Source organism: Lycorma delicatula, chromosome 6 (genome assembly GCF_047948215.1).
Source record: "Lycorma delicatula isolate Av1 chromosome 6, ASM4794821v1, whole genome shotgun sequence".
Lineage (NCBI taxonomy): Eukaryota > Metazoa > Arthropoda > Insecta > Hemiptera > Fulgoridae > Lycorma > Lycorma delicatula.
In genome coordinates this window covers 76887146-76905431 of record NC_134460.1, presented here as the reverse complement: position 1 = coordinate 76905431, position 18286 = coordinate 76887146, and the positions used below count along the sequence as shown (strand labels likewise).

At 30.7% G+C, this 18286-nt stretch overlaps 1 protein-coding gene across 1 annotated transcript in view; it reads left to right on the top strand.

Annotated features, from left to right (window-relative positions):
• LOC142326890 (ATP-binding cassette sub-family G member 1-like) overlaps nucleotides 1-16226 on the top strand; it is a 148225-nt gene extending 131999 nt beyond the window's left edge. Inside the window, exons 5-9 of the mRNA XM_075369622.1 lie at nucleotides 2118-2293; nucleotides 10671-10839; nucleotides 11636-11736; nucleotides 14069-14224; nucleotides 15812-16226. Coding sequence (XP_075225737.1) covers nucleotides 2118-2293; nucleotides 10671-10839; nucleotides 11636-11736; nucleotides 14069-14224; nucleotides 15812-16156 — 947 coding nt within the window. The 3' untranslated portion in view covers nucleotides 16157-16226. The remainder of the gene's footprint in view (nucleotides 1-2117; nucleotides 2294-10670; nucleotides 10840-11635; nucleotides 11737-14068; nucleotides 14225-15811) is intronic.
• The last annotated feature ends 2060 nt before the right edge of the window (nucleotides 16227-18286 follow it).

Genomic DNA, 18286 nt, shown 5'->3' with positions numbered 1-18286 from the left:
TTAGCTCCTTTGGTGATTCTGTTCAATGTTGGCAAACCTTTATCTCTTCAATGTACATCATCTTTCATGGTTCTTTTCAGCTTGGAGAATAGGATGAAGTCATATGAAAACAGAGGCTGAGGCATCATAACAGTGTTGTTTTTGGCTAAAAATTCACAAACAAGCAGTGAAGTGCGAACAGGTGCATTATCATGGTGCAATTGCCATAAATTGTTTTGCCACAAATCCGGGCATTTTCTTTGGATTGCTTCATGCAAACAGTATAGAACTTCCAGCTACTAATCCTTATTGACTGTGATAGTGATTTGCTGATTATCCATAATCATTTTCTTCACTTTTTCTGCATTGTCATCAGATGTTGATGTGCTGGGACATCCAAGGTGCTCATCGTCTTCAACATTTCCATGGCGCTCTTGGAAGTGTTTGTACCACTTGTAAATGCATGTTTTATTCATGGAAGAAATGCCAAAAGCAACATTCAACATTTTCATTTCTACAGTATTGCAGTTTATTCCTTTCTTAAAGCAAAATTTAATGCAAATACTTTGTTCTATTTTTCCCACTAGTTAAAAATCACCAATCATACCAAAATATGTGAACCTTTTCAACAGCCAATAATAGATTAAGCATCCAATATAGCTACCAATGTGAACATACATTAGGGACAAGTGTACCAATACAACAACAACAAAAAAATTGTCACAATTGGACAAACAGTCTTTCTTTTTCCTGATTAGCCTCCATAGTTACCTTTCAGATAATACTTCAGAGGGTGAATGAAGATGATATGTGTGAGTGTAAATGAAGTATAGTCTTGTACAGCCTCAGTTCAACCATTCCTGATATGTGTGGCTAATTGAAACCCAACCACCAAAGAACACATATCCACGATCTAGTATTCAAATCCGTGTAAAAATAAATGACTTTACTAGGACTTAAACGCTGGAATTCTTGACTTCCAAATCAGCTGATTTGGGAAGACGTATTCACCACTAGACCAACCCGGTGGGTAGACTTAGTCTGGGAAATTAAAAAATTCCTTGTATTTTTTTTATCAAACCTTGTAGATTAGAGAAAAAATCCAATCAAAAAAAAGTTAAAGTAGTTATAAACTGGGATGGTTCGTGATAGCTCTATCCCAAACATTGGACATATTGGTTGATAGATTTCTTTCTTTTTTTTTTTTAATATGTATTAATCTGTATAACCAGGGATGTTTTATAAAATTTTATTAATCTTAAATTTTCAATAAATGGCAACAAATTGTCATATTTGGTGATTATTGTTACTAAAATAATAATCAACTTAATCAAACAACTTGATTATCAGCAAAACTCATTTTTGTTGTTTTATTTAACTACGTCTTTTATAAATTCAGTTTGGCAAACCAAAAAAATAATATTGAATTGATGTAATTAAAATAAATGATATGTGAGCAATGATATTAATGAGATAAAAGGTTAATTTACAAATTCCTGATGATAGATATAGGAGAAATGAGCCCAACAGATGCAGACACCTTAAAGAATATTACTAAATTCTGTTTTATTCTTAGTACTTCATTGTCTTGTATCAAAGTATCGTGCCACTGATTGTTTTGCCATAAGTAGCTTTTAATATCTGTACTGTCAATCTTGGCAATAATTATTTTTAGATACACTACATTAGTAGGCAAGCTATCAGTAATAGGTAGCTGTTTTTATTTCTAATGATTTCTAAAAAATCAGCTAAAAAGAATGTATGTAGTAATTTTTTATATCTTCCTAAGTTATATTCTTATAAACAGTGTTTAATTTATAAGTTTTGTCCAGGAAATGGTTCAAATATTACAGAGATTTGAATATTCATGGATTTTGAGTTCATGTTAAAGGGTAAAATAATATTACAATTTACATTATCCAAATTTTCCAGTAATTAAAACACTTCAGTTGTTATAACACGGAAAATAAAATCTTTAAGAATAGTTTTATTAATGGAAGAACAGACCTAAAAATTTATTATCAGTTTGTTATGTATGTCTAATACTCATTTCAAAAAATTTAACATAATATATATTTTTTATAGATTTGCATGTTATGGTTTTATTAATTTTTAACATGTTTTATTGTTATTTTTAGGTCAGAATTTAGGTACATGTTCAGCTTCTGTTTATAAAGAAGAGTTCGAGATAAATGATTCTATGAATGGTATAAAATCTTTTGGTGTTATTCATCGTAAACAGTGTTGTACAAATATATTTAAACAATCTTTTATTTTACTTCATAGAAATGCAATTCGACTATACAGAGAAAAGGTATATTTTGTTTTTTATTGTTTTGTTATTAAACTTTTCTTTAGTATAATAATAGGCTCTCTTTGTTATTCTATTTTAATTCAACAAATGATCAGTGCATCACTATTTTTGATTTTGATGATATTTGGTATATGATAACTACAAAAAAATATTATAAATATGATAACTATAAAAAAAAAAATTTCTTGATTAGTAGGCTTTCTAACTTGCCAATAGGTAAAAACAGCCATTTTGTCACTTCTTCCATGAGCTGTAAGATGCTTATTTTACATCTTAAAGAGGGTCAAAAAGGCCTTTTGGAAAGAGTAAAGATGAAAGTACATCTTAGTGTACTCAAAATTCATTTTATTACATAACTAAATCTTATAATGTTTACTGAAGTTACATTTACATACTGTATTTTTTCAAATTTTGGGCCCAAAATAAATAATGAAGGGCTTAGGGTAATAAGCCTGTTTTTTCCTTTTAATTCTTTGGTACTAGTAGTACTTATAAAAAATAATTGGACTATTATTGAGTGTCCTTCATTAAAAAATGGCAACCAAATCGTAAGATTTTGAAAATGTCTCATTTTTGGGGTCTAAAAAAAACCATATGTGAGACAGGTGGCAAAAATCTGAAATTTTTACAGCAGTAACTACTTTTTATGTACTTTAAATCATTATAAAATTTATTTTGTTACTCAAAGAGCTTGACGAATAATAAAGCCATCAACACCGTTCTTTATAACCGTAAACAATGTATCCAAAAATACTGATGTGTATTTTTTTCAAAATACAAAAATTACAATTAAACTCATTAGAATGAATATATTGATAATTAATAAAGAGTCAATTACTGAATGATAAATAACTACAAAATGATAAACAATTCAAACACATTAACAAGTTGTTCAATTCACTTTTATCTTATTTTACTCCTGCTGATGGAAGCTATGAATAAATCTTGCAATTTTTGATAAGAAACTTTATAATATAACTTAGTGCTCCTGCCATTTTTGTATTGAGTAGAACTGATAAATCTTCATTCATCTTTGGTGTAATGTTGTGTCCTCTTCCTAGTTGATAGAAAAAGCTCTGAAGACCTGAGAACCTTTAAAATATTTTTCAGTTGAACCCATTATCCCTCAGTAATTTCTTGAATGAAGTACCAGGACCCTGCGGATGGAAAGAGTCTGTATTCGACATTCCTCTTCATTTTCATGTATTTTGACTTCAATGACTTCGCCTAACCACCACTTGTCATTGTTTACACAGCATACATAATTTTTACATTTTGACTTTGGTAAACCTATAAAGCAATCAGATACACTAATGTCCTTGTGTACTAACGTAAATGTTTCTGACTTGCTGGAACATAACTGAAAGGTTCTTGTTTCTGGGATTGTTGTGATTACCTGATAACGAGAACTGAGGTATTCTTCAGTCATCTTTATTAGAGCAGAAAATATATGTTGTATCTCTAATATTGTCTGCAATAATTGTACATTTCAGAAGGTGTAACAATTTGATTGTTGATTTGAAATTGTTACACCTATACACCAATAGGTGACTATTACACCAATAGTCACAGTCCTTTTTACAGTTCTACCAATACCATCATACGGTCCTTTTTCATGGTATAAGGCAAAAAAATTCCATTCAGCTGTGATTTCAAAATCTTGATAGCGCAAATTTATGATTTTTTTTTTTTATACTGGTCTGAGGAGTCATCAGAAAAATAAAAAAATTGTTTAACTTGTAACAGTATTTTTACTTTATTTACAACTTGCTTTTGGAAGGAGAAGAACGATGTAGTATTGTGCTTGCTTCAAGTACTCACTGATCACACAGTAGCTTTGGCTTTGTAATTTTCCTTCTTTTTTTCAAAATGTATGAGAAATGGATGTACTATGGCATTAGTTTTTAACCAGTAATATAACTGGACTTCATTCTGTATCACAAAAGGAAAATTTTGAGAGAAGTCTCTAGTTACAATACATTTACCCTCCAACAAGTTTTCCTTTTTAATGTTGAGGAAATTAGCTTGTTTCTTTGTAAAAAAAATGATGCCGTTTAGATTATTTAAATTTTCAGTAAGTTTAAGTACTCGTTCACAACGGTCAACAGAAACCCACTGTTTGAAGATAATTTCAAAATCAAAATCATTCCAGCTCTCTGGCAGCAATCTGAGCACTTCATTAGTGCCTGGACAATTTTCATACTGTGACAACATGCACGTTTCATTTTCTATATCACATACCATGGTTAAAAGGAGAATTTTATAATCAAATTTCATTTTTAGAGCAGATAACATGAGTTTTACATTTTAGTGGGTGGCACACACACACACACACAGAGTGAGTACCTCACCCACCAGTCAGAACACAAAATTTACATCTTAAATCAGCAAATTTTGAAAAACCAGTTTTTAAATTATGTTTTTCATTAGAGGCTATGTACAGTTCTTTAAGTTACATAAGATAAGCCTTTTTTGAATATTAATTTTCTTCCCATCAGCTTGTCTTACAGAGACACAATCCTTCTTGCCTGTCATTATTCGGCTGTGCTCATCATTCTAGTAAAAATCATTTAATAACATTTTCATCAGTTGCGTGACTGGGTTTCTTTTTGCCGATTTGTGGCAAAATTCAACTTTTTTTAACTAATTGTTTGGATTGACAGGTTAAATACTGACTAACACTAAACTCAATGTGAATTTTTTGAATGCTCCAGCTACTTGGTAATAAACTTAAAATATTAATTTTTCCCAGGGTTGACGTAACTGTTTTCATTTTATCCTTTATTTTAATGATTAATCCTTCATATTCTCTACCTAAATCTGCATGTTTTTGTGGTACTAAACTGGTTTCTTCTGTAAAAATATTTAAATCAGAGGAATGATTTAATTTACTGGTAATCTACTTGGCTATTTTTTTAACTTTATTTTTTTAAATCTGTTCCATTGCACTGCTCAATAATATTTTAACCTTAATTGGAGAAATGCCAAGTGCTGAACAAGCTTTATTCACTGACTCGACTATAACACATTGAGGCTCAAATATATCTTGACATTCCAGTTTGGTTTCTGTATCATCTTGTGGTTTTTGTATTTTGTACTCAGTACTCTGCCTGGAATTAATGTTAAATTTGGATTGCTTGTTGGAAGTGTCAAAGAGATTTCTTAACCGGTTTAGTGTGACAGCTAAATGAGTCAGAGCAACTTTTCCCATTAATATGAAAATATTTAAATATTTGGTTTTATGAAAAGTACAGATACTTTTTTGTTTCAGTACATCCACTCCTTAAAAGATATCAATGTTATTTGCTGTTCAGTAAACTCTAAAATATCATACAATACTGAAGTTCTATTGTAGGTCAATTTGTGACATACTGTTTCAGTGTGAATGCCAATTGAACATTCAATAATCCATTTTTATAAAATGCAAGATTTCTTACAATAACAATACAGTTAGCATGAATTATAAAACTACCTACTGCACCTCACTTTGTCTTATCCCAGTTTGTCTACAGCTAAAATAAAAATTTCTCTAATTAATAAAATTATAAATAAAAGATATCACATAAAAGAGAAGTTCACTGCTAATAAAATCACTTTATAAACAATTCTACATTACCTAACCACAGTATTAACACTAGCAAAAATACAACAAATACATTAAAATGAAAACAGTAACTGAGCCTTCTAAAATGTTTACATTCAGGGTTATGCAAAGATTCATGTCCATGCATGTCTATTCACTTTCGTGTTTAACTTGAGTTATGTTACTTAAAGTCATACTTTAAGTAACAAACTATCCAGAATATAACCTATCTCATTATAGACATATCACAATATCTTGTATAGTAGGTCTACATTATTACCTGAAAAAATACAAGCTGTTAATTTTTTTGGATACATTGTTCATGGTTAGAAGGAACAGTGTTTTTAGTGGTTTTGATGGCTTCATTATTTGTCAACCTCTTTGAGTTAACAAAATAAATTTTATATGGTTTTAAAGTACATAAAAAGTACTTATTTCTGTAAACATTTCAGATTTTTGTCACCTGTCCACATGTGGATTTTGGGGCCTAAAAATGAGACATTTTCAAAATCTTACAAGTTGGCAGCCATTTTTTTTTAGTGATAGCCATCACTATTTATTTTGGGCCCAAAATTTGAAAAAAAAATTTGTAAACATAAATTCAGTAAAAATTACAAGATTTGGTTATGTAACAAAATGAATTTTGAGTACACTAAGATGAAGTTCTATTTTAATCTTTCCCAAAAGCCCTTTTTGACCTCTATGATGTAAATTAAGAATGCTACAGCTCGTGGAAAAAGTGATAAAAATGTCTGTTTTTATGTGTTGGCAAGTTAGAAAGTAGTTATTATTCAAGGAAAAAAATTGTTATAAACATAAAAAAATATTTTTTGGCCACTACAAGGTGGGTAGTTATCATATACCAAATATCATCAAAATCAAAAATAGTGATGCAATAAAAAGTTTTTGAATTAAAATGGAATACCCTGTTAATTATTGGGTTTTTTCTACCCCCATTGTATTACCACGATGCTTTGAAAAGGTAGTAATACTTATGTAAGGAGAATGGTCTATCACTGTGCTCAAATTTTTGAAAATGGAGATTTATTCTCAAATTGAAATAGCTGACTACAATCTTACTAAAGTGTGCTGCTTGTAATACATAGTGTGTTTTTTAATCTAAGGTTTTTAATCTGCATGAAAAGTGTAGTTAAAATGGAAACTTTTCTCCTAGAATTCATGATTTAGGAAGCACAAGAATGCTGGAGTTGGATGTACAGATTTCAGGTTTTGTAATATATTTAAGAAAATCCAGTGGGCAATGCAAAAAGAATTGTGTTATGTGAAGAAGTTGATATTTCCTAGAGAACTTCTTAATAAATTATATGGATGATAGTGCACCACCACGCTTTAATATCAATAACTACCAATAATTGGATGATTACTTCCCTTAAAGATTTAAAATAAGATGTCATATTGTTTTGTTTTGTATCCAAATAAAATACCACGAATTGTATAAAAATTAAATTTCTCTGACATGAAACCTCAATTCTTTCTATTTCCCTTCATTTGTAAATTTCTCATACAAAATAAAATAAATTCTGTTAATTTTTTTATTCCTTGGCCTTCTCTATAACCAAAAAATGTATGTTAACTTTTAATAATACATATATAAGCTCTCTTACTAATGTATTTGACATGATTAATTTAGTTAAAGGTAGTTACAGTGCACTATGTTTTGTTTTTAGCATTGAACTGTAATTTTTTTTTTTTAATTTAAATTCTGTTGTTACTCCTGAAAGGCTAGTCAAAATAAAAATAAATAAAATTAGGTAAATAAAAATACAAGTAAAAAAAACAGTAAAGTTATCAGGATATTTATAGAAAATCACCTATAAAATTATGTCAACGTAAATGTCCTGTCAATTCGTTGATAGCCTGTCATTGACAGTTGAAACCACCAAATTGACAAGATATTGACATAATTTTATAACATATGATGACCAGCTGTTATGTTTTAAACTAATATCACAATTTTTTATAATTACATGTGAAGTTTTATAACTTAGCATCTAAAATACATCAAATCAAGCATAATTGCATATAATGCTTAATTGGGAATTTGGTGGTTCAATTTCAGGAAAGTTTCATCTTCTTTCTGTCATTTTTATCATAGATAAGAATGTTTTTTAGTGATATTAACATCACTAAATTCAGCTTGTTACCATCTTGTCTTCAGATTTTGGATATTCATCATCAATATCACATAAATGTATTAAAGATATTGTGGCATATTAAGTTGTTTAATCCTGAGCAATATATAATATCACATTATCATTTTCTTCAGAAACTGTTTTATGTTAATAAAATCGGCATTTCGAAACGAGTGTTTTATTGTTATAACTGCAAACAGTTCCAGGGCTTTTGAAGAATGTATATCGTTTGATTCAGGTTAAATGTTATTTTATCATCTTCCCTTGCTTCTCAGACACTTGCAACATTTTTCTTCTGTAATAGCCTTTAAGACATTTGGTAACACTTTGGTTCATCATTTACCATATACTTGTAGTGTTGGCAGGTAAAAAGACAATTTTAATTTGTATGAATCCTTGGGTGCCTAGAAATGCTGCAGAATTACCCAACAATAAAAAGACTTTTGTTTTTTTTTAATTTTTTATATTCACTATCCCATTCTTGAATTTCTTCTTTAAAATTGGGGCTGTCATCCAAGTAGATTTATAGTTAGTATTTCACAGGTAATGACCTAATATTTAAGCTCCCCATATTTTCCTATTGCTAATAATTACTATTTCTCAGTTCCCATCATATTATCACTAAATAGAACAGCAATGTTATGCTTTAACAGTTTTCCACTTGTACTCCTTTTCACCTTTAAATTTTAATATCTGAAGCCAACCAATCATCAATTTTCACTTCAGATAAACTACTGCAACATACCTAAATTTCAGTAAAAATAGATTTAGTTTTGGAGATTTTTGAAAATTTTATACAAAGGCCTATAAATAAATATAAAAGAAAACCCACAATTTAAGTGAATTGCATTTTTGTAATTCTCGTAGCTCAAAATATAAAGAAAATCCGTTTTCACCCCCCCCCCCCCTTAAACAACATGCGACCAAAAGCAATACCATAGTTTTCTTAGAAAAGTCTGCAAAAAGTTTATGTTTCATCAGCATAAAAATGTCTACTTCCTTATATCTCACACATATTTTTCTAGGTAATGCACAGGTGACATTAACATCAACATCATTTGTTTTACCATTAATTTTGCCGAGTGTGAGGTTGTGATGTTCAAATCTGTGCAGCAGTCTGAATCTTTAAAAGTTTCTATATGATTTTGTAGTGTAAAATTTTATTTTTGTTTTTAGAAGCGAGCTATTAACCAGAAAGTGTGAATTTAATTACTTCTGAAACTACTGAAAAACCGCCTCATTTAGATGATCGTAAACTGGTATTAATTTTCTTTTTTAATTATAGTTTCCATTGTGTTGTGGCGCACTTTCAGTAATTTGTTCTACTGCACCACACTGTTTCTACCATGGAAGAAAACAAATTAAAAATCATCATACATCAACTTGTTTATTTTCCTTTTTGAATGCATAAATAATTAACAAATTTTCTATAGTAGAAAAATTTCACATTATTAGTCATAATCTCAATAAGATAATGTAAAGTATATGTGCTGTAAATGCTGAATTTACTGTTCTATTTTTACAATGCAAAAATACAGTAAAAACAGTATCTGAATCGTAGTACAATAGTAATGATAACGATAAAAGTAACAGTGAAAGTCAGATTGTACTCTGGTGTACTGCCCACTACTGTATATCACAGAGACTTAGTTCACTTGTCACAATACAATGATGAAAAATTACTTCACTGGTGAGAATTTTCAGTTGTAGATTATCTGTGAAGTTATTAAACATGTTAAAAAATTCCATTTAACTAATAGCACGTAAAGGTTTGGAGGTTGGTGGTTCAGTTTCTGAACATTTCTTCTTTTATACCTCCTTTTAATCATAGGCAAGAAGGCTTTCAATGACAATGTCATTAAATTAAGTAATTCAACATTTATGGCATGTGTGAAGAAATGGGAGGTGTAATGTGCTTCTGAGTTTCAACTTCCCCTTGTTTTGTAGCAAGTAAAGGAACTCATTTATAAAATTAATAGAAAGGAATAAACCAGCAGTTACGATCTAATTTTTTTATTCAGAGTTCAAATGCTTTTGTCATTAACACTTGAGAAACACCACTCCATTGATTCAAAAGTAGTTGTGGATATATATTTTTTGTCCATTACAGGAAAATTTGGCTTTTTCATTTGTTCAAAAGAGCCTAAAATACATTGATTGATATAGTTATGAAGCGACTAGCTAGTTCTTTCATTATAAGGAAATCTTTTGTTAAGAAAAGTATCTTGTATAGAGAAAATTTTGCTGCATTCGCATTTACTTATGTTTTTGCATTTTTTCATAGTACAAACTCAATAATGTAGTTATGATTTTTGAAAATGTACGGTCATAATTCAAAGTTTATAAAAAGTGAGAGTATAAATTTAAGTTAAACTTAAACTTGTGTTGCAAGTATAAGAAGTTTAAGTTAAACTTCTAAATCCAGTGGTAACCAGGATAATATCAATAATCTTTGGAGTCAATGTAATTTTAACAAGTGCTTACTGTGATCCAGGAGTTTATTAATGTCACAGTTGTGTTGTGTAATTTCAAGGTGAACATTATCCAAATATGTAGTAGTCTTAAACTGGTTCTGTGTATAACTTAGTTAAATTAAATTTATTCTTAGTGGATTTTAATGTTTCTTATGATTTTATTGCAGACTTTAATACGAGCTCATCTAATATTTCATATAGTAATTGGATTTCTAATTGGGTTATTATACCATGGTATTGGAAGTGATGCTGCATTTGTATTTGATAACTTCAGTTTTATTTTCTTTTGTCTTATGTTTCTTATGTTTACTTCATTTTCTGCTATGATTATGGCTTGTAAGTATATGTATTATTATATTTTACTTTGTTTTACAATTTTTTATTATTATTAATTAGGAAAATACATAAAAAAAAGTTAATGCGAATATGAAAAAATTCTGATGTATGATTTCTTTTCTAAACATTTTCAAAAGTACTTAACTTACCTTTATAGTAAAAATTTAAGAAAATATATTAAAAGTATTTTAAGTGAAAATCTAAGAAAAACATTGATTTTATCAAAAACAGCCAAGACACAATTAAAACAATTTTAATTTATTAAAATTGTTTTATAAATCAATTTATTGTTCTATTTATCATGGAACTTCTCTTATGGCATTGTCTCAAAACTGACTGAATAGTCAGTTCTGATTGAGCTGTAGTTTTATCTGAACAAGATTCTATGCTTGACTAAAATTGGCGAGAAATAAAACTGTCCTTTAATCTTTAAAAATAAATAATGATTATACAAGTATCTTGTTTTTAATTAATGTAAACATTTTTTCATTTTAATTTAAGAAATGCTTTCTTTTTAACAAGCAGTTAAAAAAAATTAATCTATTTTTGTGTAATATTACCATTGTGATAATGAATTAGTTAATTCACCACAGAAGCTTACAAAGAAGCTTTTATGTGGGAATATGATGGAAATTTATAACATATGAAAAATGCCATGTCTGACTGGGATTTGAATTCGAGACCTTCAGATGAAGTGTCTACAGAGGTGCTACCACTCCACCACAGAGATTGGCAGATGTAATATATTAAATATTTATTGTTCTATGTAAGTTACACATGTTTTTCTTTGTTTCAGTTCCTTCTGAGCTTACGATTGTTATAAGGGAATATTTTAATTGTTGGTATTCCCTAAAGTCATATTACTTTTCAGTTGTCATGGCAGATATTATCTTTCAGGTAATCTTTTTTGTTAAATGTAGTTTTTTTCCAATGCGATTACACTAATTCATATTTCTTACTTTATAATGATTAATAATTCATATTTCCATTGTCATTATTTATCTTTTTTTTAATGGCTTCTTTTTTTTCTTTCTGGTATTATCTTACTAGTGATACTAGTAACTGAAAGGAATATTTTATGTCTTGTGGTGGCAGCACTGATTGTGTTGTCTTCATGCTCCCCCAGCAGCAATATTGTACAACATTCATTACATGTGTAGTGTCATTGTCAATATGGCAAGTCCTCTAGAGGTTTCATCCAGCATAGATGTGTGCTCAGTAGTCTGATTTTTGTGGGGGAAAAATTGCAGTTGTGAAATTCATCGTCAAATTGTTAAGGTATACAATAAGAATGTAATGTCATGCCCCATGATCACAAAATGGCGCCAAATGTTCAGTAACGAAAGAAGAAATGTGAGTGATGAACTGCATTCTGGGCGTCCTTCAACTGCAAACAGATGGGTAACGCAGAACGCGTGAATGAAATTATCTCTAGTAATCAGCGCAAAATTAGAGAGATTGCAAGTGAACTTAGCATCAGTTATGGTAATGTGTTTGTTGCTATTATTGACGATCAGCTTGGTTACTGTAAGATGTATACATGATGGGTGCCACATCTGTTGACAAGACAGCCACAAACATCAACGTTTTGCATCTGCTCTTTCTTTTCTTCAGTGTTATAACAGGACTGGTCCACAGTTTTGTAACAAATAACCACAGGGGATTAGAGCTGGGTGCTTCATTACACTCCTGAGACTAAACGAGCATAACATGAATAGTGATATAAAACTTCGCCACAGCTAAAAAAAGTGAAAACATCTCCACATCTTCGAAAGGTTATGCTGACAGTCTTTTTGATTTTGAGGGAGTTGTTTAGAGTGAATTTATGTCCCAAAGAATAACAACCAATGCCTAATCTTATACTGTAACTTTAAAAAAATTGCGTAAAGCCATCTTTAATGGCTACAGACCTGGAAGATTGAGTGATGGTGTCATTTTTCTTCATGACATGAAGTAACTCCTCATTCAGCTCATGTGATAAAGGAGTTACTGCAAAAATTCAAGTGGGAAGTGTGGTGTCATTCGCCTTACAGCCCTGACTTAGCACCCTGTGACTACTATCTGTTTGGTCCTCTCAAGCAAGACCTGGCAGGGGACCGTTTCGCTAATGATGATGAAATGAAGGAAGCAGTCCAATGGTTGAAGGAAATTGGACGAAATTTTTATATGAGATTGGAATTAAAAAAGTTGTCACAAGTTGTCAATAGTATTTAGAAAAACTTGGTAATTTTGTCAAAAAATAGGTAAAAATACGTAGCTTTTGTTCAATAAAAAAAAATTGTGTTATAAATATGTGTTTGTTTCATAGAGGGGGTGTAACTTACTCTCTGATCGTCCTTTGTAAAATGTCACCAGCTACAACCACATTAAATAAATAAATTTGCTGGTGTATTACAGCATTACAGGTTACCAGCATATGGTAAACCAAATATCAGTAACCCATTAATGAGGAATCTTCCAGTAATGAGATGATGAGTTGTATAAAATCATTAGTGAAAAAATGCTGAACTCTTCTTAGAATTAATCCTGAGGTTGTAAAAGTTTCCATATGTCTGCTGTCAGTGAAGTCACGTTATTTGTTAACATAAGATATATCTAAAATCAAGTTGTTGAGTATAGTTAAGAGAAAAAACAAGAAGTTTTTTTATCAAAAATACAGATCTGCACTTCAGATAGAATCAGAAATGCAGAAATAAGGCAAGAATTGGGCTAGGAAAGCCATAGTGAAAAAAGAGATTAAGTCAGTATAAGATGGTATGGACATCTAGAAAAGACGGATAGTGACAGAAGATTAATAAAAAAATGAGATTAATTAACCCTTTGCATAAGTTTTTGATAAGTTAAAATAAGGTTATTTCTTTTCTGCAAATTTCATTAAAACCGATTGATTTTAATGAAAAAAAATTGATTTGCTCAGCTCTTTTATTTGTGCAATACTTTGGAAAAAGTAAGGGTTGTCTACTAACTTTGTTATCAGCAAATAAGTCCTTGAATTGCAGCATTCATCAATATTTAAAATATTGTACTTTGTAACTAAAGAATTGTACTTGAAATAGTGTGATATTATTATCTGATTTTACTATGAAAATACTGATCATTCTGATATAATATTTGAAATTACATTGCAATTGAGTAGTGCTTATGGCCTTAATTTTACATGTATATAAATTCCATAAAAGTTAAAGTGGTGAAATCACTGATTTATTTATTTTATTGGTGTTATTTACAGATAATTTGCACAACTACTTATTGTTCATTGGTTTACATGATTACATCACAACCTAGAGATATGCAAAGATTTATTTTATTTACTTTAATGTATATTTTAGCGTCATTAGTTTCACAAGGGATTGGTCTCTTTGTTGGTGCTTCAATGAGAATAGAGGTGAGTCTTTTCTTAATTTAAATTTATAATTCTTTATTATTTACTAAAACAAATTAATCGTTATCTAATATTTGTTATTCTGTTAGTATTGGTTCACACAATAGATAATTTCTAATAATTATTTTAAACTATCATGTAAAATGTACATGCAAAAACAACACAAACCATTAATAATAATAGTAATAGTGACAATGGTGTAATAATAATAGTAAACGATAATAATAAAACAAATAATAAAAAAGTATAGTAATCACAACCACAATAATAATTAGAATAATGACAATAATGGCAACAGTAAACAATAATAATATTAAATATCAATAACAAATAATCATGGTCATCTCAGCCATGATAATAATAATAAACAGAGATTACATACAAAACAGAATTTAAACTAATCGTCAGGAATTATTCATAGGTATATAAGAGAATGGAAAAGCAGTATTCAGACGCATTGACAAAACACATTAGCATGATTGCTAGTCTTAACACTTTTAACCATTAGTCTTGTATTAACAGCAGTAGTACAATACATAAGACAAGCATAAAGTTCTTTCACTGTAAATTCACTGTGTAAAGTTCTTTGCTGTTCACAAATAAAACGACCCTAACAGTTTATGAATGAAATTTAGTACATTATCTCTTTCAATTATAGTCTTACAATAACTTAAAGAACCATTTCTTGTTTTCATATACTGGAATTACTTCTAATGTCACCATAATTGTTTCAAACCAAAAATTGAAATTTGCTCCTTTACTGACCTCCTCACGGAGTACTCTTGCTGACTGACATCTCGGAGAACTCACCTCATGTAGATCACATCATAACGTTTCGCTTAGACTGATTTGCAGAATTGATCTGTAACTGGGCTTCCCCAGAGTATTTATACCCCTATCCTCTTTATCTGCCGGACTGGACCCAACTCGAAGTGTGAGATGATCAACCGAGCCATTTTATTCCCATACGTTCCTAACCTGAGTCCGATAACTCTTCTCATGGAAGAACATCTGTTTATTGTGTGTCAGTGGGCAGTATTACAAAAGACTATTGTTAAACGGACCTGTTTGCTTTACTAAAAAGACTTCATTTAGCCCCTTTCTGGATTCCTCCCATTATTACATTTGCTACTACTTTCTTCTTAATTGGCAGGAGTCTGTTACTCAGGTCCATTATACTGGTCTTGTTACAATATATTAAAATAATTACATTAGATTATCTTTGCAGATGAGAAAGCTATTTGTTTCTGATAATAAAAAAGTTATCCAGGAAGTAATCAGCTACATTGTTGGTTGTATCTTGTCATCTTATGTAAGTCATTAGGTAGATGTAATTATAGTAAATAATTTTATATCAAATTGTATTCATATTCGGTATAAAATTAGTGCTATGACTTAATTTTGAGATGATCCTGTGTTATGTTGTACTTTTAGACTTCTTTAGAATTCCATAAAGTATAAGGAAAGAATTTGGAAGCTTTTGAAGTAATCAGACAAAATTTAAGTTATTGTTTAGCTAAATAAATCATCAGTTTTTTGTTTGTTTTTAAAGGTATAGATTTTTTCCTAATGTTGTTTTTAATTTTCCAGCATGGCATGGTATTTGGAGCGCTGTTTATTGCACCATGGGTAATTTTTTCTGGGTTCTTTTTGCATTTAAGTGATGCAGCACCATGGTTTCATTGGATATTTCATATAAGTTTTTTGAAACATGGTTTAGAAGGTGTTATGGAAGCTCTCTATGGTTATAATCGTCCACGACTTTCATGTTCTATAGATTACTGCCATTTTATTTCACCAAAAAAATTATTAAAAGAATTTGATATGTTACATAATGATTATTGGACAAATTTTTATATATTATTCAGTTATATTGTTGTTATATATATAATTACTTATTTTATGCTCAAATATCAAGTATACCATAAAATGTAACAATTTCTATAGTGTTTCCATAAGGTGACACATAATGTACAATACCATACCAGTGGTAGAGTTAGTAAGTTTTTTCTCTTATTTATATGCATAATTTTTCTTGCCTCCTTCTTTGCCTCCTCTATGAATCATGAGACCTTGCCGTTGGTGAGGGGGCTTGAGTGCTCAGGGATACAGAGTAGCTGGACCGAAGGTGCAACCATATCGGAGAGGTATCTGTTGAGAGCCAGACTAAGGAATGATTCCTGAAAGAGGGCAGCAGCTCTTTCAGTAGTTGTTAGGGGCGTGAGTCAGGACGACTTAAACGGCCGTATCAACATCACTCAGTCCTCTGAGTACTGCGCAGCTGAAAGCAATGGAAAACTACAGCTGCTTTTTTTTTTCCAAGAAAATGTGGCTCTGCATTTTCACATAACAATAATGGAGGCGCCTTCCTTGGTAAAATATTCCGGAGGTAAAATAGTCCCCCGTTCGGATCTCCGGGTGGGGACTACTAAGGAAGGGGTCACCAGAAAATTAAAAAATAACATTCTACGAGTCGGAGCGTGGAATGTTAGAAGCTTAAAAAAGGTTGGTAGGCTAGAAAATTTAAAAAGGGAAATGGATAGGGTGAATGTGGATATAGTAGGAATTAGTGAGGTTCGGTGGGAAGAGGAAGGCGACTTTTGGTCAGGTGATTTTAGAGTAATTAACTCAGCGTCAAATAATGGGCAGGCAGGAGTAGGTTTCGTGATGAACAAGAAGATAGGGAGGAGAGTGGAGTATTTCAAAACGCATAGCGATAGAATCATTGTAATAAGGATAAAATCAAAACCTAAACCGACAACGATTGTTAACGTTTATATGCCTACAAGCGCCCATGATGATGATGAGGTAGAGTGTGTATACGAAGAGATTGATGAAGCAATTAAACACGTAAAAGGAGATGAAAATTTAATAATAGTTGGAGATTGGAATGCAAGCATTGGAAAAGGCAAGGAAGGAAATATAGTGGGTGAATACGGGCTGGGCAAAAGGAATGAAAGAGGGGACCGACTTATAGAGTTTTGCACGAAGTATAATTTAGTAATTGCCAACACCCAATTTAAAAATCATAATAGAAGAATATACACTTGGAAAAAGCCAGACGATACTGCAAGGTATCAGATAGATTATATCATGGTTAAGCAAAGATTTAGAAATCAACTCGTGGACTGCAAAACTTACCCTGGAGCAGACATTGATAGCGACCATAATTTGGTGATAATGAAATGTAGATTGGGGTTTAAAAACCTGAAGAAAAGGTGTCAGATGAATCGGTGGAATTTAGAGAAGCTTGAGGAAGAGGAGGTAAAGAAGATTTTTGAGGAGGACATCGCAAGAGGTCTGAGTAAAAAAGATAAGGTAGAAAATGTAGAAGAAGAATGGGAGAATGTTAAAAAGGAAATTCTTAAATCAGCAGAAGCAAACTTAGGCGGAATAAAGAGAACCGGTAGAAAACCTTGGGTTTCAGACGATATATTGCAGCTGATGGATGAACGTAGAAAATATAAGAATGCTAGTGATGAAGAAAGTAAAAGGAACTATCGGCAATTAAGAAATGCTATAAACAGGAAGTGCAAACTGGTGAAAGAAGAGTGGATTAAAGAAAAGTGTTCAGAAGTGGAAAGAGAAATGAACATTGGTAAAATAGACGGAGCATACAGGAAAGTTAAGGAAAACTTTGGGGTACATAAATTAAAATCTAATAATGTGTTAAACAAAGATGGTACACCAATATATAATACAAAAGGTAAAGTCGATAGATGGGTGGAATATATTGAAGAGTTATACGGAGGAAATGAATTAGAAAATGGTGTTATAGAGGAAGAAGAGGAAGTTGAGGAGGATGAAATGGGAGAAACAATACTGAGATCTGAATTTAAGAGAGCATTAAAAGATTTAAATGGCAGAAAGGCTCCTGGAATAGACGGAATACCTGTAGAATTACTGCGCAGTGCAGGTGAGGAAGCGATTGATAGATTATACAAACTGGTGTGTAATATTTATGAAAATGGGGAATTTCCATCAGACTTCAAAAAAAGTGTTATAGTTATGATACCAAAGAAAGCAGGGGCAGATAAATGTGAAGAATACAGAACAATTAGTTTA